The 23,897-nt window shown below is 34.5% G+C and overlaps 1 protein-coding gene across 1 annotated transcript in view; it reads left to right on the top strand.

Moving 5' to 3' along the window:
* ACTR3 (actin related protein 3) overlaps positions 1–23,256 on the top strand; it is a 65,414-nt gene extending 42,158 nt beyond the window's left edge. The window contains 12 exon segments of the mRNA XM_030327149.1: positions 1,317–1,412; positions 3,152–3,232; positions 3,234–3,260; positions 8,339–8,402; positions 8,405–8,463; positions 8,465–8,482; positions 10,482–10,586; positions 10,588–10,656; positions 17,136–17,228; positions 17,432–17,557; positions 20,674–20,757; positions 22,365–23,256. Of these exon segments, the coding sequence (XP_030183009.1) occupies positions 1,317–1,412; positions 3,152–3,232; positions 3,234–3,260; positions 8,339–8,402; positions 8,405–8,463; positions 8,465–8,482; positions 10,482–10,586; positions 10,588–10,656; positions 17,136–17,228; positions 17,432–17,557; positions 20,674–20,757; positions 22,365–22,460 (918 nt within the window). The 3' untranslated portion in view covers positions 22,461–23,256.
* Positions 23,257–23,897: the final 641 nt, after the last annotated feature.

The raw sequence follows: 23,897 nt of genomic DNA, 5'->3' as shown, positions 1-23,897 counted from the left end.
TTAATTTTCTATGTACCTGTCTCTAAATTATCTCCAAATCCTTGAACATGTTCCAAAACTCCTCTAAATAAGTTTAATCATCTCAAGTAGTTTAGCTATTAAAGGGTTTACATGTGTAAAAAGTCTACTCTTAGTCGACCTTTTTTCTTTAAAACTTTATAGTGTTTTTTTAAATTAACAAAAAGATTTAATTTGCAATGAATTTGAATTTTATCCATCTTTCTCTTTGTAATATGTGTTCTTGAAATTTAAGGAATCATTCTTACCTCAAGATCAAAAAGATAATCTTTTGTACTTCTGAAGTTTAAAAGTTTTGCCTTTCAGTTTCAAGTATTTGAGATAAACAAAAAGAATTGTCAAAATCACATTCAGAAGAATTAGAGGTCTTGCCCAGTTTCAAGCTTTAATAATGTAAATGATTTAAGTAGTCATGAGGCATAGGTGAAACATGAAGTCCAGGAATGCAGGTAACTGTTTCCTTAGTCCACTCTTGACTTAGGATGTGTTCTGGCCAAGACTTAATCTGCAGGTTTCTAAATGATGTATGTGGTCACAAAAATGGAAGAGAATACTGTAAACATCGCCATTTTATTTAAAAAAAAAATTTTTTTTTTTAACATTCATTTATTTTTGAGATAGAGACAGAGCACAAGCGGGAGACAGGCAGAAAGAGAGGGGAGACACAGAATCCGAAGCAGGCTCCAGGCTCCGAGCTGACAGCACAGAGCCCAATGCTAAACTCATGAACCGTGAGATCATGACCTGAGCTGAAGTCAGATGCTTAACTCACTGAGCCACCCAGGCACCCCTACACATCTCCATTTTAATACTCTTAACAGTTTTATGACTTCTATAACATTTTCCAAGAAGCCATGCCATAAATTTGTAGAATCTTGGCTTATTTATTATAGTTGTAAATAGACCAGGTACATCCTGCTGAAAACATTACATGGGTGAGAGTTCTTCCACCAGCAGATAGGATTGGTATGTCTCCCTGGAGGTCTGTCTTTACCCTTTCACAAGATGATTTGACTGGGTCTCCTTTCTCTCTCATTCCTTTTATCAGTGCTTAATGGTGTGATATAAGGAGTCAGTTTCTTGTGTGAATAACTATATTGTTTTCATATATGCCTAGATCTGCTTGAAATCTTTATATAGTTTTTCTTTGGTCTGTATGTCTATCTTTGTACCTGCAAGTTTAATTAAAAGACTTTTAAATAAAATGACATAATTATTTCTTATTTAAAAATTGTCTATAAAGTTATGAAAATAATCTGATCTTGTCTATTTAAAATGTCTAATATTCAATTTAATAGACTGAACCTCCACTGAATACTCCAGAAAACAGGGAATATACTGCTGAAATAATGTTTGAGTCCTTCAATGTTCCAGGCTTGTACATTGCTGTGCAGGTAAGCAAGTTCATAAGTCAAGATAAGCTTGTCTCTTAAATTTTAATCTAAGGTTTAATTCACTGTTAAAAATACATATTTTTCATAACCTCAAGCATGCCATAGTTCTTTCCTGAATCAGTAATTTAGAAATCATAGGAAATAGAGTTAATCAGCAAAAGAGAAATGTTGAAGGAAGTAAGTTGATGAACTTTAGATAATTCAAAGCTTTCATGGGACAGAAATAAGGGAACTAATATTTATGTTTGCTCCAGGTCAGGAACTTTATATACATATTCATTTATCCTTGAAACATTTGTTGTGTCCTTTTTTCATAGTTTGTTTTGATTGACTTACTGCTAGGTATATTGGACCATCTTCTTTGTGCCCTCTGCTTTCCATGTATCAGAAATCCCTGTAGTATTTATTGAACTTACTTTGTAAGTGTATCTTCATGGAATGGCTTCTCTCCTACCCTTCAGGATCACAGCTCACCTCTTGTTTTTAACCCTGTAGTGAATGTGATGCCTAGCATATCATAAATGTTTAATAAGTATGTAAACTATTGTGTAGTTCTCTTAGGTCATGATGATTATGGTGTGTGGATCCTGTGCTAAAATAGGAGGATGGCCTAGATAACTTTCTAGGTCCCTTTCAGCTGTTATATTGCAAGTAGGTAAAATAAGCCAGTTTAGCTCTCTTTTTAATTATTGGCTGTGTATCTTGTTTGAAGCTTGGATTGTATGAAATTGAGTTTTTAAACAATGAACTAGCTGTGTTAGTTTCTTTATTTGTAAACTTAAAAAAAAAAATTGTATCTTATTGCCCATGCTAGTATTTTGCATTGAAAAACGCAGTCCCCTCACTTTGTTTCCTGATTAAATCATAATATTTAGAAGAGTATAATGGCTTTTCTATGGTTAAATAACTTGTACATATTTCTAAATGCACGCAGCACTTAGAAAATTTGGAGCTAATCTTACGATAGAGGTACTGTTTATAGCCATCTGTGTATGGAATAACGAGTGATTGGGTGTTTGTGTATTTCTTTACCTTCCTTACACTTTGTGGTTTGTGTATAGGCTAGCTCATATAAACATAGTTTAAGTCCTTGCATTCTTAGTACTGTGATATCTCATGTTAGGTCTTCCCATTTTGCGGGGTTTAGGAGAAAAATGGCTCTTGTTAAAACATGGAATATTTTATGAACATGCCCCTGAAAGTAAATATAAGCCTGTAAATTAGTAGGATGTGAATAATTTTATTGCATAATGTAAATTAATTTTGTGTATTTTCCTTCCAAAGATACTGTAGTTGACCCATTCAATAGCATGGTTTGAACTGCATGGGTTCCACTAATCTGTGGAGTTTTTTTGATAAATCTAGTAGAGTACTGTAAATGTATTTTCTCTTCCTTACAATTTTCTTACATTTTCTTTTCTCTAGCTTCCTTTAGTATAGAACACAGTATACAACATAACACACAAAATCTTGTGTAATCAACTTTTTAGGTTCTTGGTAAGGCTTCTGGTCAACAGTAGGCTATTAGTAGTTCAGTTTGGGGGAGTTAGAAGTTATATTTGTTTTCAACTGCTTGTGTTGGATATGGTCAGTGTCCCCTAACTTGGTATTATTCAAGAGTCCGTTGTACATTTAAAATTGTAGTACTCCATTGAAATAGTTTTTTTTCTGTTAACTCTTTGCCTTTGTTTCTATTTTTTTTGTTTGTCATAATCTGTGTGTGTGTGTGTGTGTCTAAGGCTGTTCTTGCCTTAGCTGCATCTTGGACCTCAAGACAAGTAGGAGAACGGACATTGACCGGTACAGTAATAGACAGTGGAGGACGGTGTCACTCATGTCATTCCTGTGGTAAGAATATTTTACAGTTACCAAATAGGACATCAGATAACACATCTGGCAGAAATAAATTATATGAATTAATACCACTTTTAAAAAATTCTAAATGTTGCACTTTAAAAATTTGGTCATTTGTTCAGCTATAGTTATATTTTGCTCAAATTAATATTTAAATTCTGTAAACAAATTGTAAAGTCTTTTTTGCTATAGGTTTGTACTATAATTAGAAAATGATTTTAAAGATATTAGAAATTATTTCTAATTCATAATTAGCAAATGTTGGAGTAACTGGAATGGAAATATATTATACCTTTATTTTCTTAGACACGGAATTCTGTTTTCTGGTTTGGATATGTCTGTGTGTGTATGTTAGCTACTTGATAATCTCTCTTATCCTTGATTAACAGACTTGAGCTGGGTGCGTAGGTTAACTAAATAGTTTATAAGCTCATGGCTGTTAATAATTTTCGGAACTTATTCATTTATTCTTTAAAATTAAATTCTACACCCAGTAGTGGGTCTTGAACACATGACCCCGAGATCAGGAGTCACATGTTCTACTGACTGAGCCAGCTAAGTGTCCCGGAAAGTTATTTTATTTTTTGAATAAAAAGCTCAAGTTATGATTGTACTTTGTGGTTTGGATTTAGTAAGGCATATTAAGAAAAATACATCAGATTGTATTGTTTGTCAGAGATAGCATTTTTTTCTGCCAAGGCCTTGTGCTTCCAATTCTTAATGACAAATTCAGGTTTTTATTGTGCCTAATATATTGAAAATGACTACTTGAATTCATACTTGATAATATTAGATGGGTATACATAGAAAACAGCTTTTCAAATAATGTTTATATTATATTAAATATCCTGTTTGGGATGAAATTATTTCGGGACTTTTATGTCTTCATTATTCTCATTCCTATTTTTAATGGATCAGGCATCCTCTGTTGAGGATAACATCCTTGGGTTGACTTAGATTAGATGTTATAATTCATTCTCCCAATGTCATAATAGTTTTAGTAATAATTGTCCCTTTTTTAGTATCAGCTTTCTTGAGATATAATTTATACACCATACAGTTCACCCATTTCAAATGTATAATTCAGTGGTTTTTTGTATATTCAGAGTGCATCCATCACCGCAGTCAATTTTAGAACACTTTTATGACTCTGAAAAGAAATGCTCTGTCCATTAGCAGACTCTCTCCCTGATAACCTTAGCCACTGGCAATCACTCACATACTTTCTGTCTCAATTGATTTGCCTGTTCTGGACATTTCACATAAATGGAGTCCTAAACTTTGTGGTCTTTTGTGACTGGCTTCTTTCATGAAGCCTTAGGTTTTCAAGATTCCTCCAAGTTGTAGCATGGATAGTACTTCATTTATTATTGCCAAATAAGATTTCATTATATGGCTACACCATATAATATTTCATTGTATGGCTATATCACATTTTTTTTTTCCATTGGGGATATGTTAATATCTGGATATTGGAATGTGTCGAATATTTCATTTTTTTTTATATAGTTGTGTCACAGTTTTCTTTCTTAGTGGTACATAGAGCTTCTTAAGATTTTCATTTTAAATTCTCATTTGAACCTCAAAATCTAAATGTAGGTTATATTACCTTTTGAGGACCTCAGTTTACCCATTAAAAAATGAAAATAAATGAACTGCCTAAGATCACCAAATAGTAGGCTGTGGAACTAGTAGGTGAACTGGTTCTGATTCACCAAGATCTGAAGATCTATGAAATAATCAGTAATGTCAGTATCTTGATAATTAATATTCAAATAGAAGTTATGAACATGAATAGGAGTGAATTTTTATAAGGATATTAAGAATTGGATGTTCCTGTTTTTGTACTCTTTTCCTTCTTTGAATTAATGGAGTATTTTTTTAAATCTATTTTGTTTTCTTTATTACTTATTAGCTATGTTCTACTTCTTTGTCATTGTCATTTGCTTGTTTTTGGTGGTGGTTGCTCTTGCGTTTATAATAAATATCTTTAACTTATAATCTAAGTACAAATAATGTTCTGATGTTTTATAAGTAGGTACTGTGTACAACAGTGTACTTCCCTTTGGAATTATAATTGTCACTTATTTTACTTCTACCTGTTATAAATTTTCACTATGTTATTAATTTGTTTCATTGTAAATAGTATATTAGTTTTTTTAAGGCTTGCTGTAACAGAGTACCAGAATGAGTGGCTTAAACAGTAGAAAATTAATATTTGCCCAGATGGAGGTAATAAAGTCTGAGATCAAGATGTTGGCAGGGTTGATTTCTTCCGAGGCTTCTGTGTCTTCTGTCAAGATGGCCTAATTTTCTCCATTTATCTGTACATGGTCTTCCCTGTATGTCTGTGTCCTAATCTCTTCTTTTAAGAACATAAGTCATATTAGATTAGGGCCAACTCTAATCATCTTACTTTAACTTAATTACCTCTTTAAAGTCCCTGTCTCCAAATACAATCACACTGTGAGGTATTAGGGGTTAGCACTTCAACATAAGAATTTTGGGAGAGGCGGGACATGTCAGCCCATAACAAGTTGTCATCTTTAAAAGAGATCTTGAAAAGGTAAGTTTCTTTTATATTTATGCACTTACCATTTCCAGTGCTGGTTTCCTTTGTGAAGGTCCATATTTCCGTCTAGCCTAATTTTTTTCTGCCAGAATGATGGCGATGGCCTTTAGCATTTCTTAGAAGTGCTGGTCTACTGACTATGAACTCTTTCAACTTATATACATCCTTTGAAAAAGTAGTTTGCCTTCATCTTGAAAGATACTACTTGGTATAAAATTTAGGTTGATAGCTTTTTACTTTTAGTATTTTAAAGATGTAATTCTACTGTCTTTTGCTTACATTGTTTGTGAGTATAAGTCTGCTGTTATTCCTAAGCTCGTTTCTTTGTAATGTTTCTTATTTGCCCAGCTGCCTTCAGATTTCTCATAATATATTCCTGGTTCACTAGTTTTTTAGTAGTTTGTGATGTACCTAAATGTATTCGTTTATTTATTTTTTCCATTTCTTCTCCTTGAGGTTTTAGAGAGAGAGTGAGAGAGCAAGCGAGCATGAGGGCAGACAGAGAATTCCAGGCAGGCTGTGCCGTGGGCACAGAAACAGATGTGGGGCTGGAACTCGTGAATTGAATGGTTCATTCTTGTCCTCAGGTTCACTTTTTTTATTATTAGAGCAGATAATTTAATTTGCTTCTAATCACATTAGCATATATATATTTTTAATGCTGTTCTTTTTTTAAATGTTTATTTTTGAGAGAGAGAGAGAGAGAGACATGAGCAGGGGAAGGGGAGACACACACACACACACCCACACACACACACACACACCACACACACAGCACACAGAATCCGAAGCAGGATCCAGGCTCTGAGCTGTAGGAAAGAGCCCTGAAGTGGGGCTCATGCTCACCAACTATGAGATCATTACCTGAGCTGAAGTAGGATGCTTAAACCAACTTGAGCCACCCAGGTGCCCCTAGAGTATTTTTATTTCAGATATTTTATTTTTCGTCATAGAGGTTCTCTTTGGGTCTTTTTTATCTTCCCTTTCTCTCTCCACTCATGTTTCCATTGATCTTCTTGTTCATGTGGAATAATAATTGTTTCAGTGTTTTTGGTCTATCAATGCTATTATCTTTTGTATTTCTGTTGCTTTCTCTTTTGATGATTCTCCCAGTCAGGGTTGTATTTTCCTCTTCCCTTGCTTGATTATAATTTTTCATTAGGTACCGTATATTTACATTGCTGTGTCCTGGGTTTTGGGGGGCTTTTTAAAATATTTTGAGATTTCTTTCCTGGAACCCAATTAAGTTTACTAGGAATCATTTTGATCCTTTTAGGAGCTCCTTTAAGTGTTTATTGAGCAAGGTCCAGAACAGTCTTTGTCTGGTTTCTACTCTATCCTCACTCTTGAAGAAATACCCTTCTGTGGACCTACTCAATGCCCTGTGTTGTGAGATCTTTAAACTCTGATTAATGGGAATGTAGACTATTCCCAGTTATGCAAGAGCTTGGGAGATTTTGTACCCTCCTTTCTAGAGGTTCTTTCTTTGGTCTTGATGGTTTCCTAACATGAATGTGGTGATTATTAGTCAGCTTACGTGTTACTTTTCACATCTCCAAAGCTGTGTCAGTGCAGCTCGTTCCACTTCAATAGTTTGACTTGCAAACTGTAGCCATCTTGACCTTCCTGAAATCGAAATTCCGTATCCTCAACTTAATGAGACTTCTGGCTCTGCTTGGGTTCTCCCTCCTGTTACTGCTGCGTGGGACACTTTTTCTAGGCAATGAGATGGGATGTGTCATAGCATTCATCTTGTTTGTTTTCTCTTCTCATGGGGACACTGCCCTACTCTGCCTGTTGTTCATTCACTGTCTGTAAACCTTTTATTTCATATAATTTGTCCTGTTTTTTCTTTAAGGTGAGAGGATAAATCCAATCACTAATACCTGGCCGTGCCCAGATGAGGACATCCCTAATATTCTTTGTTAATTAAATTTAATTTAGCTACATTATTCTTTGTGCCTCTGGCTCCTATCAGAAAATTTGGATTCTTTGTATAGAACTTAATTATTTGGCATTATTATGATGCATAGAATGCCTCAGCCTTGTGAAATTGGTACCTACTTCAGTAGGAAAAAGATAGTTTGTAGACTATAAATTTCCTACAATGTTGTCTAAACTGTTCACTGATAATATAAAAGGTTTTAAAAATAATTTTCTATCTGGTCTAATATCAAAACATTTAATACTTCTGAAATTCGTTGTTTGTGCTATTCAGTCATTTCAGTCTTGGTTATAAACTCTTACCAGTAAAAGAATAGTTCTGAGTTGCTGACCATTCTTGTTCATAATATCTGTATAGTACTATAAATTATGTAATATAGTATTGTGAGGAATACACTTGAGGAATAAGACTAGAAGAATTCTCCTGGGATAAAGCAAGTACTTGAGAATATAAATACACTAACTTGAGAACCTAGTCTTATTATAATGGTTATTTGTGTTATATTAATCTTGAAATCACTGAAAGTAAAACTTGAAGACTTTTTTTTTCATCTAGGCCGAAGGGTATGTGATTGGCAGCTGTATTAAGCACATTCCAATCGCAGGACGAGATATAACATATTTATTCAGCAGTTGCTGAGAGACCGAGAAGTAGGAATCCCTCCAGAACAATCCTTGGAAAACTGCTAAGGCAGTAAAGGTACAAAATAATGATGAGTGTGTAATTCATTTAAAAATTAAAGTCAAATTTACAGTGTTAACATGAGAAACTATTAGATGAAGAATAGTACTAAAAACCCTTTGCAAATCATTACTCTTAATTATGTATATGTTTTTCTGTGTATTTCTTGTAAGGAAATTTTGGGGAATTATCAGCCTTGTGCCTGTTGTCTCCACATTTCACATTTGAGTCAAGAACATTTGACTTTAGCATACATTTTTGTGATTATTCCCCATAGTAAAACTCATTAGTTCACTTCAGAGTCCTCGTATCTAGTTTCTTCACTGAATTCTTTATTTTAATCCTAAGAGTTTTCTGTTGCAAAATTTTTTTTTTAATGTAATTGTTTCATTTTGTCTATAGAATATAGGGTTTGGCTCCAGTGATATGGCAAATAGAAACGTGTAAAGGCTATGTAAGGTGTTATAATATGTGTCTTACATAAGTCTATCAGTGCTTTATGTAAACCATCAAAATATTGTAGCATTGCTTTTTAAATTTGTCACTTGCCAGCATACCTAAACAAATTTCCGTGGATTTCCTCCTATGTTTCAGTATGTGAAAGTAAAACTGCCCCAGCAGAAATAACTATTTATTGCCTATCTGCATGATTATAGGGTTTCTGTCACTCGTCAAACGTCAGGAATGAAAATGAATTTACTGTTCCTAATTACTAAATGGCTAAAATTACTAAATTACTAAATGGCTGCCAAAAGACGCCAATGGTGGCATCGAAATTAAATGTGTAAAAAATTAATATGAACATTACTGCTATAGCATCTTCGGGAAGTCTTTGGAGTTTAAAAAAATGATAAGAGCACCAATGATTTAAATCTAGAGAATACTAATGCTCAGTGTGAATGTCTTTTAAAACTTATTATTTCCATGTAATTCCTACTTCCAAGGTTTGGAGAAAGAAGACCTACGGTAACATAATCAAATTGTCCTTTGTTTTTCAGTACTTTTTCCTTTCATGTCTTTTTGGTTATTAGTAATATTTGTAGCTATTGCAGATTAGGATTCTTGATGTGCAAAAATATATGAAGTGTATGGTTTTTTTTTTTAATCCTTTTTTTTTTTTTTTTTTTTTTTTTTGAGAGAGAGAGAGAACACGCATGAGTGGGGACGAACAGAGACAGAGGGAGACAGAGTCTCCCAACCAGGTTCCGTGCTGTCAGCACAGAGCTGATGTGGGGCTCAAACTCAGGATCTGTGAGATCATGACCTGAGCTGAAATCAAGAGTTGGATACTTAACTGACTGAGCCACCCAAGGCACCCCTGTGTATTTTTCTTAAAAAACAAAACAAAACAAAGCAAAAACAAAAAAACCCTGAGACTTGGATTCAGGAACCCATAAGTTGCAAACAGAATGTTATAACCCATAACATTTTTGAATTGCAGTTTTGATAAAAACTTTTACTTAGGACATATAATCAGATATGCAACAATTTAGCATTGTAGGTGGTATAGTAAAAAAGAATAGTTTTATTTTCAGTCATTTTTCTTTTGCTCATTTGCTTAGACCATATTGAGTTTTGTTTCAGATAGGTATTAAGGATTAAGTATCTATATTAATTTGTGTGGTTATTTTCAACTATTATTTATTCTCTGGTTATTATGTATTTTGTTTTCTTCTCTCTAGAATGTAAACTCCATTAATTACTGAAGTAGTATAAAATGTTGAATGACAGAAATGAATATTTTCATGAAATAACATTAAAATAATAGAGATTGTCTCTTTAGTTGGTCAGATCTTACTCAATTTATATATGAAGCCAGGAGTTATGTGTAGGAGATGGAGATGAGCTTTTTATTTGTACTAGACATCAGATAATACCGTAACATAAAATTTTCCTCAGCTTAATTTCTTTATTTTCTGACGGTATTTGTTCATTTGATTCTGTTTACTGAAAATATGCCATCTTTTTTTACCGTTACTAAAACGAGGAATAATTACTCAATTCTTTGTTTTTCTAGGAGCGCTATAGTTATGTCTGCCCAGATTTAGTAAAAGAATTTAACAAGTATGACACAGATGGATCAAAGTGGATTAAGCAATATACTGGAATCAATGCTATCTCAAAAAAAAGAATTTTCTATTGATGTTGGTTATGAGAGATTCTTGGGACCTGAAATCTTTTTTCATCCAGAGGTAGTTTTTTTGTTTTTTGTTTTTTTTTTAGATGGAATTGTTTTGAAAAATTTGGCAGAAATTATCAATGAACTATAAGATATTCAGGAAAGAGTTAATCTCAGGAACTTTCTTTTCTATACTAAAATGCTATAGGGAATTAATCATTTTCAAGAGGAAAAATTGCCTGTGTTGAAATAGGCTAAACAAGTTACTGTTTTCATGCATTTAGAAAACTGAAACTTGTCTTTTTAAAATTTGGCTTATGTGGGGTCATGCAAAGACAAGAGCCCTTAAAATTTATGACCATTTAAATAAAATATTTGGGGATAAGTTCTAGAACTGCCACTGCCCTCATATAAAGTGGCCATTAGACAAAGAACCTTTAAGTATCGTAACAAATTATTATTAACAAAGTAGTTTTCTATCTCTATGAAATGTAGTAATGTACAGGTTTTATTAAATTAATGAAATGGTGTGTTTTTAATAATGAAAAACTCTTCTAATAACTTAGTATGAGAAACTTATTAAAAAAAAATTTTTTTTAATTTATTTTTGAGAGAGACAGAGCATGAGCAGGGGAAGGGTAGAGAGAGAGGAGCACACCACACACAAAATCTGAAGCAGGCTCCAGGCTCTGAGCTGTCACATCAGCACAGAACCTGACATGGGGCTCGAACTCATGAACTGTGAGATCGTGACTTGAGCCGAAGTCGGATGCTTAACCGACTGAGCCACCAGGTGCCTCTATAAAAACTTGTTAATAGAATTACATTATATGGTTTTTGTGCGTATTGACATTAAGAACAGTTGTTTTTGAATATTGTTTATTCTCTGAGCAAATAGTAAGTGAATACAGTTTTCATGGTCTCAGTTTAAGTACGGAATATTCAAAGATGAAGAACTATTTTATATTGGTTTTACTGAGCTCAGAGAATAAGGGAGATGAATAGCTAAACAGGTAAAGTTGCTTTAATAAATGCATGGATCTGGGTAGGGGATAGGAACAAAGAACATCTAAGTCTGCTTGGGAGAAACTACGGAAACTTCTTAGATGAGGTAACAGTTGAACTGAGACTTCAAGGATGAATAGGTATTTGTCAGGCAGGGTATGTTAGGGGAGTATGTTTCTGGCAAAAGGGATAGACTGGGTAGAAGTCTGGGAGAGGAGGAGAGCTAGATAATAGAAGTGTTAAAGGAAGGGAGTTAGGAGATGGGTCCAGATGGGTGTTCATGAGGGATTAATATGCTACAGAATGGAGTTTACTGGATTTCTGGAGTTGTGCAGAAATCTTCAGTGGCAAATGACACAGATATATGAACGTGTTAGAAAGGTCACTTCTGGCTGCACTGTGTGGGATGAATTAGAACAGAGCTGTGGAAACAGGTTAGTTTATTGCAGTTTTCCAGATGAAGGAGGGACTGAGAAGAACACAGTTGCAAGAATAAGGCTGAGGTGGTTTGGTTCTTTAAGAGGGATTACCCCAGTGGTAGAGATAAAGAGTTATGTATGGGTACAGGAAAATGTGAAGCTGGGAAGACTGGATAGAGGAGTAGGCAGGTAGCTTAGGAAGTTCATTGTCCACAGTGCATAGTTTTATTTTTCATGAAGGGGAGTCAAGCTATTGTGTTGGGAGAAGGGAAGGACATAAAGTTGAGGGCTGGGAGAGAACAGTAACTTGTATAATCGTTAGTGAGAAGAATTGAGAGGGTGACTATATTAAAGTGGGGGGTGGCACTACAAAAGTTAGAGGACTCAGAACTTTGAGTCATAGAGCAAGTGTTTTCCCTCCCAGGCAGTTGTGGAAAAGGAACAAAGTGTTTTGAACAAGGCAGAGGTCAGAGTTTGTGGAGTGTAAGAGCCTGATCCGAAAGGCCTGACTTACTAGGGAATATGAGGGGTATGGCCAGGGATTGGAGATCATGATGATTGCAGATAACTGTAATTGGGAGCAATGGTGAGCCCCTGAAGGATAAAGGCATTGTGGTCAGACTAGTATTGGGTGTTGTAAGGTTTTAGACAGCCCTTCCATTTCAGTGCTAACACATACAGCCAGTTCTTTGGAGGGGGGGGGGGGTGGGCTGGTGATAGAAACAGCCCTATTCTTGGCTTTCCCTACTGATGACTTACTAAGTGTTTTGGAGGGAATGCATGGTCTTGTCCATCTGCCTTCCAGATTCTAGTTTGCCAAATTTTGTTGCTGTTTCTCCCTGTTCTCTTCTCTACATACATTTGGGATTATGCCTTTTTGATAAATTTTCTTTATTAGTGCTTTTAGTAGAGAGAAGAAGATATGTGTGTACAGTTTCATCATGTTTTTTTCCAGAATAGACCCCCCCCCCCTTTTTTTTGGTATCATATGAACTGTGTCACGTCCCAAGGGAATTTTAAGATTCTGTCTTCTGTAGTTCTAGATTTTTCTGTGTCACATTTCCTCTTGTCATCTGAAGAATTCACTCTGGTTTTGTTTTGGCTAGATAAAAGTGTAGGTACCTGAATTTGAACACTGATGATAAACTGTATGAAAGAGTAAGGATATTTATTTTTCGAATTGCTGAATTCTTCACAAATACCTGAGCTGTTTTTAGAAGGAACGGGTTTGGCACTTTGATTTTTTCTTAAAGGAAATTAAATTTTTTGACAAAGCTATTTGACTGCTTTGTCTACTTTGAGTGTATTTTCTGTAAATTTCTCAGAAGAGAGAAAAGATACTCCTCTCTTGTTAGCCACTTGTAGTAGTATTAAGACACGATCAGAAACAGAGGCAGGGACTAATCCTTTTGTTGAAAGGGAAAGCAAAAGGCCTAAAAATATGCTTAGTAGGGACCCTAGGTTGAGCCTGTTAGTATTAAAGTATTAAATAACCTGCAACAATTTATTGTTAATTCTTAACTCTTTTCCTTCATTATTTATTACTAAGTATTCATTGCTTGCTGCTTCACTGGATACATTCTACACATTCTCTCCTGGGATTCTATAAAGCACAATAGTCCCCAAGCTTTTTATAAAGATGTATTCAATCAGACTTCATTTCTTTCTAAATCAGAATAATCTGTGGGTGAGTCCAGGGTATGTGAATATTGAAAGGTTGTATAAATTCTATCTTTTGTATGTTCCTGATTAAAAATTGCTATGAGAAGGGCATGGCACAGGAATGAATGACCCCATCCCTGCCTTTTTCTGATCTTGTTATAGCAGGATGAACTGTCTTAAAGGTTTGGGAAAGAATTACGGGAAGGTTAATCTCTTGAGTGCGTGCTCCTTGTGTGTGTGTGTGTATTGTTTAGGTAAGTACTAAGGAGTATGGCTAACAAAAGACACTGTACAGAATTTTTAAGTTCTGTATTAGTAAATTGATGAGATACTATAGACCATATTTTCTTTTTCTTTTTTTTTTTAATTTTTTTTTTTTTAACGTTTATTTATTTTTGAGACCGAGAGAGACAGAGCATGAACGGGGGAGGGTCAGAGAGAGGGAGGACACAGATCTGAAACAGGCTCCAGGCTCTGAGCTGTCAGCACAGAGCCTGACGCGGGGCTCAAACTCACGGACCGCGAGATCATGACCTGAGCCGAAGTCGGCCGCTTAACCGACTGAGCCACCCAGGCGCCCCTATAGACCATATTTTCTATCGGATTGTTAATGTTCTCCACATTTTGAGGATTAAATCTCATGACAGGTTCTCAGGTTGAAGGTATCATTATGGGATCATAAAAGCGTGTTTTGAGAATTGAAGTTTCCTTAGAGATTTCATAGTCTAAGCTTAGAGAGTGGTTATACACATCACAAAATGAATTTTCAGGATTCCAATTCTGTTACTCATTCCAGTAATTGCGAACTGAGCCATTCCTTGCCCATAAACTAAGATTGACTGTAAATGGCATACAGAGCCAGCTGAGTGGAGTTATATTCTCCCATTTTCCCACAGGATGCAATATGGATTACCTCTAACAGATGGAACAAATAGTCTGTAGTTGGGTTTTCAAGCCTCAGTATGAGTCCCATTTCTCTACCCACTTGTAGCTATTCATTATTCCTAGGAATTCTATACCCCTGTTAGGGTATGCTTTAAATAGATAGATGTTGACTACCATTTGTTTTTTTAACTATGATAATAGAAGTCAGTAGAATCTTTGCTAGTGATATTTTACTTTATCTAAATTAAAATATTTTGTATCATTATGCTTCATCATTTAAGTAACGTTAAATCTCTTTTCATTATATGCCCAAACTCTCAATACTTAAAACTAAATTTAAAAACTGGAAAAAATTGACAAATGCATGAGAGTATCAGTCAAGTTCTAGAATCAGTTTATTGAACAAAGGAATGTTGTCTCTCCCATTAGACAACCTAATGTGAAAAATGAGAGGCCAAGAAACGTGGTTGGCAACTCATTTTCTGGACAGTACTTTAAATTTTATTCATTTTAGTGAAATATACTTGTTTATTTTGACAAATTAGGCTAACTTTTGACCTTTTATTTTTAACTAGGAAAAACCCCATCTAGCATTTCCTCTCCAATTTTAAAGAATGGCCACATACATATATTTTTGAAAAGTTTTAGTAAAATGAGGTCTTTGTTTCAAAATACAAGTTGAATTCTGAGATCTAGTATTCAAAACTATTTTATGGGTGCTAGGGTGGTTCAGATAGTTGAGCATCCGTCTCTTGATTTTGGCTTAGGTAATGATCCAAGATCATGAGATTGAGGCCCGCATGTAGCTCAGCGCTGAACATAGAGACTGCTTAAGATTCTCCCTCCCTCCCTCCCCCCTCTCCCCTCTGTCCCTCCGCCTTCTCCCCCTCCCTTCCTCCAGCCTTCTCCCCTGTTTTCTCTTTCTCTCAAAATCTTAAAAAAAAAACAAACACAAAAACTGTTATGTTTTGTACTCCTCTGAGGAAATCTAGAAATATACATACAGCGTGTTTTGGAGGGCCACAGGCATGCATATAAAAATACATGATGGGGAAGAAAGCCTTCCCTAATACTATTTCTCCTTGTATAAGGCCTGCTGTATATAAAAATTAAGTTTTTAAAAATTTACTATTTTTAATCTCCTTCTTATTTCCATGATGATTTAAATTCTTAGGCTGCTTTCCATCTCAAACCTACCAATCTAACCAATCTGTTAAAAAATTTTTGAAAAGTGTTGCCTAATACATGTACCTTCCATTCCAAATAAATACATACTAATACTAATATTTATCATACTGAGATTTTAAGAAATAAAGTATTACAAAAGAGTACCTTCCCTTCCGCAGACCTTTTCCTTTCTCTGTTTGGTTTCCATCCTTGCTTTTTCTCCTGAGGGTGGTTGTCATAAATTTAGTGTATATCCAGTTCATGTTTTTTAACTGTGCATGTATTCACAAAAACATATATTTAAAAGAAAAATTTTTTTATGTTTATTTTTGAGAGAGAGAGCATGAGCAGGGGAGGGGCAGAGAGATGGGGAGAGAGAGAATCCCAAGCAGGCCCTGTGCTCTCAATCCAGAGCCCAATGTGGGGCTCAAACTCAGGAACTGAGAGATCATGACCTGAGCTGAAGTTGGTTGCTCAACCAACTGAGCCACTCGGGCACCCCAAAAATAAACATTTTAAAAGATTTACATATATGTAATCATTCAAATTTTTTTGAAGTTAGCTTCTTAAAAATTGAGTTTTACTTTTGAGTGTCAGCTATTTGGAAATAGTTTGTGGTATATCATCATATAAATACACAGTTTATTCTCATATTCACAGTAGATGCTCTATAAAGTTGCTGTGAACATCGAATTAGTGAAAACTAAAATCATTGTTCATAGGGGAAATACAGGGTTAGGTCCTGTGAGCTTTAGGTTACATTTTTGTCAACTGAACATATAACCTTGTTTTATTTGTGTTTCTGTTTAAAGGCACACGAGTATATATTTTCCATCATTAGCATTGAGCCCCGGCCAACAGCCCTGTAACTCATGCTTGAATGAAGCTTACCAACACTGTATTTTCTCCATAACACACATCACAGCCTTCTCAAGCTTAGGAATAGTAGATAGCACTTTGTCACTACTGTGGTGAGAGACCCTCTTAAACAGCAAAATCACCCACAAAAATGTGGAAACTGTGACACTACATATATCGTGAAAAGGCCACTTATAGTATAAAAAGGTGAAATGAGAAGACTGAGCATTTCCTTGTTTGCCTTCAACTATAAATGTGTCATTCAATTCAGATTTTGCAGCTCTGCTCATGTGCGTGTCCACAGATTTTATCAGTTCATAGTGTATGTGCAGCTTTACATTTTTACTGTTCTGATGGTTGTGAAATGGTATATATCATCATTATTACAATTTGACTTCTGAAATCTCTGATTTCAGTGTCTTTAATTTTTAATTAGAGACCAGAATTTATGATTTATAAAATTCTTTTGTTTTTGAACTGAAAACATGCTTTTTTATTGTGATATTTAAGTCAGTACTAACCTAATCTCTATCGTATATCCACCTTTACTTTTCAGTTTGCTAATCCAGACTTTACTCAACCTATCTCAGAAGTTGTAGATGAAGTAATTCAGAATTGCCCTATTGATGTCAGACGTCCTCTCTACAAGGTCAGTATTTACAGCAAAATTACTGTTCAAGGCCATACTTTTAAAACTTCTTAAATTTCTGGTCTGTTCTTGAATATTAAATTAAAAAACCTCTCTTCAAAAGGCTCTGATAGGATTTTAGTATTGTTTCTTATGTCTTTAAAAATGTTCTTTTTCCTTTTAAATAAAAGTCAATACTTATGTATTTTTCTCCACCAATGTAGAATATCGTCCTCTCTGGAGGTTCAACCATGTTCAGGGACTTTGGACGTCGCTTGCAAAGAGATTTGAAAAGAACTGTAGATGCCAGGCTGAAACTAAGTGAGGAATTGAGTGGTGGCAGATTGAAGGTTGGTTTTCTCAGTTATTGGTGGGAGGGTAGGGGCTTTCTTGATTCTTATAATGGTGATGGGAAATGTCTGCAAATTTTTGCTTTAATTTAGGAAAATAAGAGGCCTCTATCAGGCATTCTAATGGAAAGTGGTTAATATTACACATTCATGTCCATGATATTCTTGGTCATTTGATTCCTCTAGGATATCACCTACATTTCTGGAAAGTATTCTTAGTCCGTGTAAGCACCATTTTTTCATACATCTCTCACGGATAACGTATTATATAGAACAGATATCTTGCATACTCCAGGGATAATATTCCTTAGGGAATCTACACAATTTTAAATTCTCCATAGTAGTACAATAAAGCTGAGATGAGAGAGAAGCTGATGTTGTGGGGTCAAGCCTGCTTATACAGACTGACCCTACCCACCCCTATCCCCCATAGCAGCTCATAGTGTAAAATCACACTGGTGGTTCAGCAGAAATAACTTTTCTTTTGCATGTCCTGGATTTTGGGTTCACTGTCAAAATCAAAATTAATTTTAAATTTTCAGATGTCGGCTTTCTATATTTATGAGACAGATTTTCAGTAAATGTTATGTTTCATACTTATTCATTGTAGACTGTTGATACAAAACATTGGTTTAGAGGATATGTTGCTAAATAAAAATACATTTTTTTCAACTTGGAAAATTATTAAGAATGAGGGCTTCATCTGAGACTACTAATCATTTAAAATTACTTAAAAGTAAAACACAATCCTCTAGAGTTTGCTGCTTGTTTAGAAATTGCATGACAGCTGTTTTCACCCCCTAAATTTTGGTTATCTTAGATCTGTCCCTTGGACTGCAGAATAAAATATGTTTAAGTAGTTGTTTAGTTTGTAATGACTCATAGAGACATGAAATGAAAGTAGAAATGCTATTTTTGAGTGTAGTATTTTAATAAAGTAAAAATGTAACATTTTTAGGTTGCTCGTACATTTCAAAATAAGAAATGAGAGATTTTTTCCCCTCAGTGATGTCAACTGTATTGACATTAATGATACAGGAAAAATAATGTTTACTGGAGGACTCTGCCTCTCTTTTTCTTTTATATGATATTTTTATGGATTTCATAACATTTTTATATATCTATATCTAAATCTGGCTTTATCCCCTTTCAATCTGTAATTTTTAATGGCAACTAAAATAGTTTTAACAGCAACAAAATAAGCCATTTTTTATGACCTGTAAGTTTGTAAATTTTTTATTTTGAAATAATTTCATACTTAGAGAAAAGTTACAAAACTTAGTGGAAGGAATTCCGATAAATCGTTCACCTAGATTCCCCAAATGTTAGCATTTTATATTTGCTTTATTCTATACCTATAAATATATGTACATATGCATATATACACACATTTTTCTGAATTGAGAGTGAGTTGGAAATATAATGGTCCATCACCCCTAAATGTTTTAGTGTATGTCCCCAAACAATACATTACAATTGTAAAAATCACACAAGTAAGCTTGATATAATATATAATTTAGTTATAGACCCGATTCAGGTTTCAACAGTTCTTCCATTATTGTCCTTTATAGCAAAAGAAAAAACTTCTGGTCTAGAACCCAATCCAGAATCACATGTTTGAAATAATTATTATGTCCTTTCAATCTGGAACAAGTACTCAGTCTTATTTGTCTTTTTTAACCTTAACGTTTTTGAAGAATACAGGCCATTATTTTGCAGGATGTTTCTCAATTGGGATTGTCTATTGGGGATATTTCCTCATGATAAGTTAGGTTCAGATCAGGTACTTTTGGCAGTAATACCACAGAAATGATGTTGTATCCTTTTTAGTGCACTGTATCACTGAACACATGGTATAATTTGTCCCAGATGTTAATTTTGATCAGTTGGTTAATAAAGTTGTGTTTGTTAGGTTTCTCTGTGAAGTTATTTTTCTTTATATTTAATAAGAATATTATGGAAAGATAGTTTCAGACTATGCAGCTATCCTGGTTTTTATCAAACTTTCAGCCCTGGTTTTAACATCCATTTTTCTTTTCTGAAATAGTTATCGTTGTGGTAGTTGCCAACTGGTATTCTGTACATTCCAGTCATCCCATCTGTGTTTTTTAAGTCTCATTTTACTGTAAGGAAGAGTTTTTCCTTCTCATTCATTCATTCATTCAGTAATACCTCTGTGAAAACCTGATTTCTCATATTATCATATAATTTAATATCATTGTGATATAATATCAACATATCATTATTACTATTAATATCTTTAATTTTGATGCTCAGATTTCTCAGATTTGGCCAGTAGGAGCCCTTAAAGATGGCTTTTTGTCCTTTTGATGCATCTCTAGTATTCTTTCGGTGCTTTGTTACTCCTTGACACAGCAGAATAATTCAGGTTCTTCTCTTCCTTTCTGTTCCTTTTGGTGCAAAATGCTATTAAGCAACCAAGTTGTGGATACTAGTTATGTTTATTGTTACTGAGGGTCACCTCTTCAGGCCTTGGTGTACAGAACTAGGATATGTTTGTGTGTACGTGCATGCGTCCGCTTGCGCGCGCGCGCACACACACACACACGCACACACAATCTATATCTAGTTTTGTATGTATATAAATTTAAAACTCTGAATGCATACCGATACTGCCAGTTCCAGAATACCAGAAGTTCAATCTAGCCTTCTTCTCTTCCATATTTGTAATGTTGTGTTTTCTGACAGTGAGAATCTTGGCTTCCATTATCTACAATATATTTATGTTTTTGCTCGAATCTGGAATATGTATATAGTACTTTCAGAATTATTAATCCATACTATTGTGAGAAATATATTAACTGGAATTCAACAGTTAATTTTTATCTTAAACCAGAAGGCACAGTCATAATACTGTGTTCACAATTGGGTTAGTCGCTTTCGCCACTTCAGAGTGCTTGTTTTTTTTGTCTTTTAAAAATTAGCTTAATTTGTTTCTGTCGTGTTCTGTTTTGCTTTATGTGCGTCTCTTAGAGTGTTATTATTTTTGAGTATCTGAAACATTATATTTTAGTCTATATACATTTAAAGTTACATAATACAGAAATCGTTACTTGAATTTATTTCTCGAACTGCTCTTGCTGTTTCATTTTTAGCCAAAACCTATTGATGTACAAGTCATTACACACCACATGCAGCGATACGCAGTTTGGTTTGGAGGATCGATGCTGGCTTCCACGGTGAGATAAAGCTTACATTTAAAATGTGATTTTTCAGATGGGAGAATTCACCAGTACTGACATAATTAAAAATATTTTCTAACGTTTATTATTTATTTTGAGAGATTGAGAGTGTGTGTGCAAGTGGAGGGGCAGACAGGCAGAGAAGGAGAGAGAGAGAATCCCACATAGCCTCCCTGCTGTCAGCGCAGGGATGGACACAGGTCTCCATCTCACAGACCATGAGCCGGTATCAAGAGTCGGATGCTTAACCGACTGCGCCACACAAGCACCCCACTACTTACACGGTTCAGAAGAACGAAGGAAATTTCTTTAAATTGTATTTGTATATTGCATGAGCAGGTTTTAAAATCGGATGTCTCTCTCTATATAGACATACTATATATATATATACACACACATACATACATATATATATACATATATATACACACACACATATATATATGTGTGTGTGTATATATATAGTAGTTTAGAAAGTAGAAGTCCTTTGGATTTTATTTTTTGCTCGCTAGACATTTTTTTAGAATGAGCATTTATGGTGTTAAAATTTATCTGTAGGGAAAATTCTTTTAACCTTGTGATAATACAGATATCAGAAGGTCATTGTTTTTTCTGTGTAGATATTTAAAAGCATTAAGATCATTGCATAGGAAATATGACGTTCAAAACTGAGTGGAAGGAATTGTTCTAAGAGCTCTCTCCCCAAACCAAAACATCTTAAAATCCCTTCAAAAGATAATTTAACATCATTAGTCTATTAAATATTGGTGCTTTATCCTGTAGCACAGAGTATTAAATAAAAAGAAGAAGCTTTAATCTGAATTACTGAATATCATACATGCTTGGATTTTTAAAACCATTTAAAATGAAGAGGTACATATTATTCCTTAATTTTAGTCATCTTCATTTGTGCCATATAACCTATTTGAGTTTGTAAGTGTGCCCTCTGAGAAAGGAGTTAACAGAGAGAGAGAGAGAGAGAGAGAGAGACTCTGTCCATACCTTGAGTAAGGAAAGCAAGTTGATCTAGAAGTTTTTGTATATGACTACTAGGAGTTTACCTATATTTTAGATTTAATGCTGCTCTTTTAGATTACAGTGGGGGGAAGCCTCAGCAGAATAGTCTGGGCTTTTGAGAATCCACCTTCCAGTCTTCAGAATTTCAAAATCATGCTAAGGTAGGGGGAGATGTGTGTTAGGACATGTGTTGTTAAATGCTACTTTTCATTTCTGATAAAGAATTACAACTGATGTTGTCACAGTTGCTAGAAATTTTAAGCTTTGTTCACATATGGAGGTGGGCTAATAAAAATTTTAGATTTAACAAGTCTATTTTATTAAAAAATTTTTTTTCAATGTTTATTTTGAGAGAGAGCGTGACCATGGGCAGGGAGGGGCAGAGAGAGAGAGGGAGACCCAGAATCTGAAACAGGCTCCAGGCTGTCAGCACAGAGCCTGACACGGGACTTGAACTCACGGACAGCGAGATCATGACCTGAGCCAAAGTCGGACACTTAACCACAAGGCACCACACAGATCTCTTTTAAGCATATTGAAAGGTGGTACGTTTTTGACCTTTGTAAAATACATGTTTTTGTTTTCAGCCTGAGTTCTACCAAGTGTGCCACACCAAAAAGGATTACGAAGAAATTGGACCTAGCATTTGTCGTCACAATCCAGTGTTTGGAGTCATGTCGTAAAATTGATTTGATAATTATTGGGGTTAGGGAGGTGGGGAAGAAATAATCTTTCTGATTACCTGTTTTGTCTGGATGGCTGGTTTTGAGGTTTTAAACCTGACTTGGAGTAAGAAGACCAAACATAATTATACAGGATATTTTAATAAGTATATCAACATGCGAATGTAGAGGAGAGCCAAAATGATTATGTGTTTTTCTTTAGACTGAATATTTGAATCTTATGTGTAACAAAAAGAAGTGGGTTTTAGTTCTTTCTGTGCCCTGATATTTTGTATATTATTGAATTATCCAAGATTCGATGGGATTTATCGGTATGTAGATAGCTCTATAATGCTTGAGTTGTGCACTTCTAAGTGTGCAATGCAAGAGCTTGTTTATATTTCATACTTTTTATACTTTGAGGAAAAAAAAGTCAAAGAAAAACTAGTATTTGAGGAAAAACAAGTGACCAAGTAAAGGATAAATTAAAAAAGCCTCATGAGACTTGGCGCACACACACACTCATGGGATTCCAGTTATTACAAATGGCTTCCACCCCCCTGTACCCCCACAGTGGTTTTCTTTGCAAGTGCTTTTGGAACTAAGAAGCTAGTATCTTGGATTAACTGATGCCTGCTAGTGCTTTCTGATTACTCGAATTCTGTTTCTTGCTTTAAAGGAAAAGTAAAGACAAGATTGTTGGACCAGTAATGCAGTTCTGTAGTGTCATTTCTTATTAAAAATGAAAATTTGATTACCAAAATTGGTATATTTAAAGCCTAACACCATTCTAATAAAGGCACAGATTTCTTTTTAATACTTGTTTCAAGCTCTTTAATCTCTTTATAAGTTAACTAATCTATTTTCTTCAAACCTCTGCAATAGTTCTTTAAAATCACAACAGTTGGTTAGCAAGCTGACTTTTTTATGTGCTCTGAACAAATAATTGTGAAATTTTAATATGTTGAGTGCTTTCATTTTGATAACTGGATCTCCATTTGATATTTTCATTTGTATAACTCATTTGCAGTCTGAAAATTTTTTTAGTGCCAGTCCCTGACATATCATGGAAAGTTAATTTTCTTTGCATTTTAAATAATCTGGATCATGAAGAAAAAGTGATAAAATAAATTAAAACTGAATTACCTTTTCTAATGTTTTTTTTTTTTTAGGAGCAGTGTCATTCTACTTTGTGTTTATGTATTTTATATGATTTCTGTTTCTGTTGGAATAGTGGGATTCGTTGAAATCTCTCTAATGTGTATGGCAGAAAATATCTTGTGAACTTGAGAAATTTTACCAGTTATTTATAGAAGAATAAAATGGAAAATGTTTTATAGGCTTTTTAAAACGTCAGCATCAATGTCAGTGAACACTTAAACTTCATTATCCATGAGAATAACACATAGGATTAGTATACTTCTGTCTAAAAGTTAAAGAGCAGTTAAAGTGTCTTTG

Source organism: Lynx canadensis, chromosome C1 (genome assembly GCF_007474595.2).
Source record: "Lynx canadensis isolate LIC74 chromosome C1, mLynCan4.pri.v2, whole genome shotgun sequence".
NCBI classification, from domain to species: domain Eukaryota; kingdom Metazoa; phylum Chordata; class Mammalia; order Carnivora; family Felidae; genus Lynx; species Lynx canadensis.
Note: the sequence above shows the minus strand (reverse complement) of the source record. Positions and strands in the feature narration are given on the sequence as shown.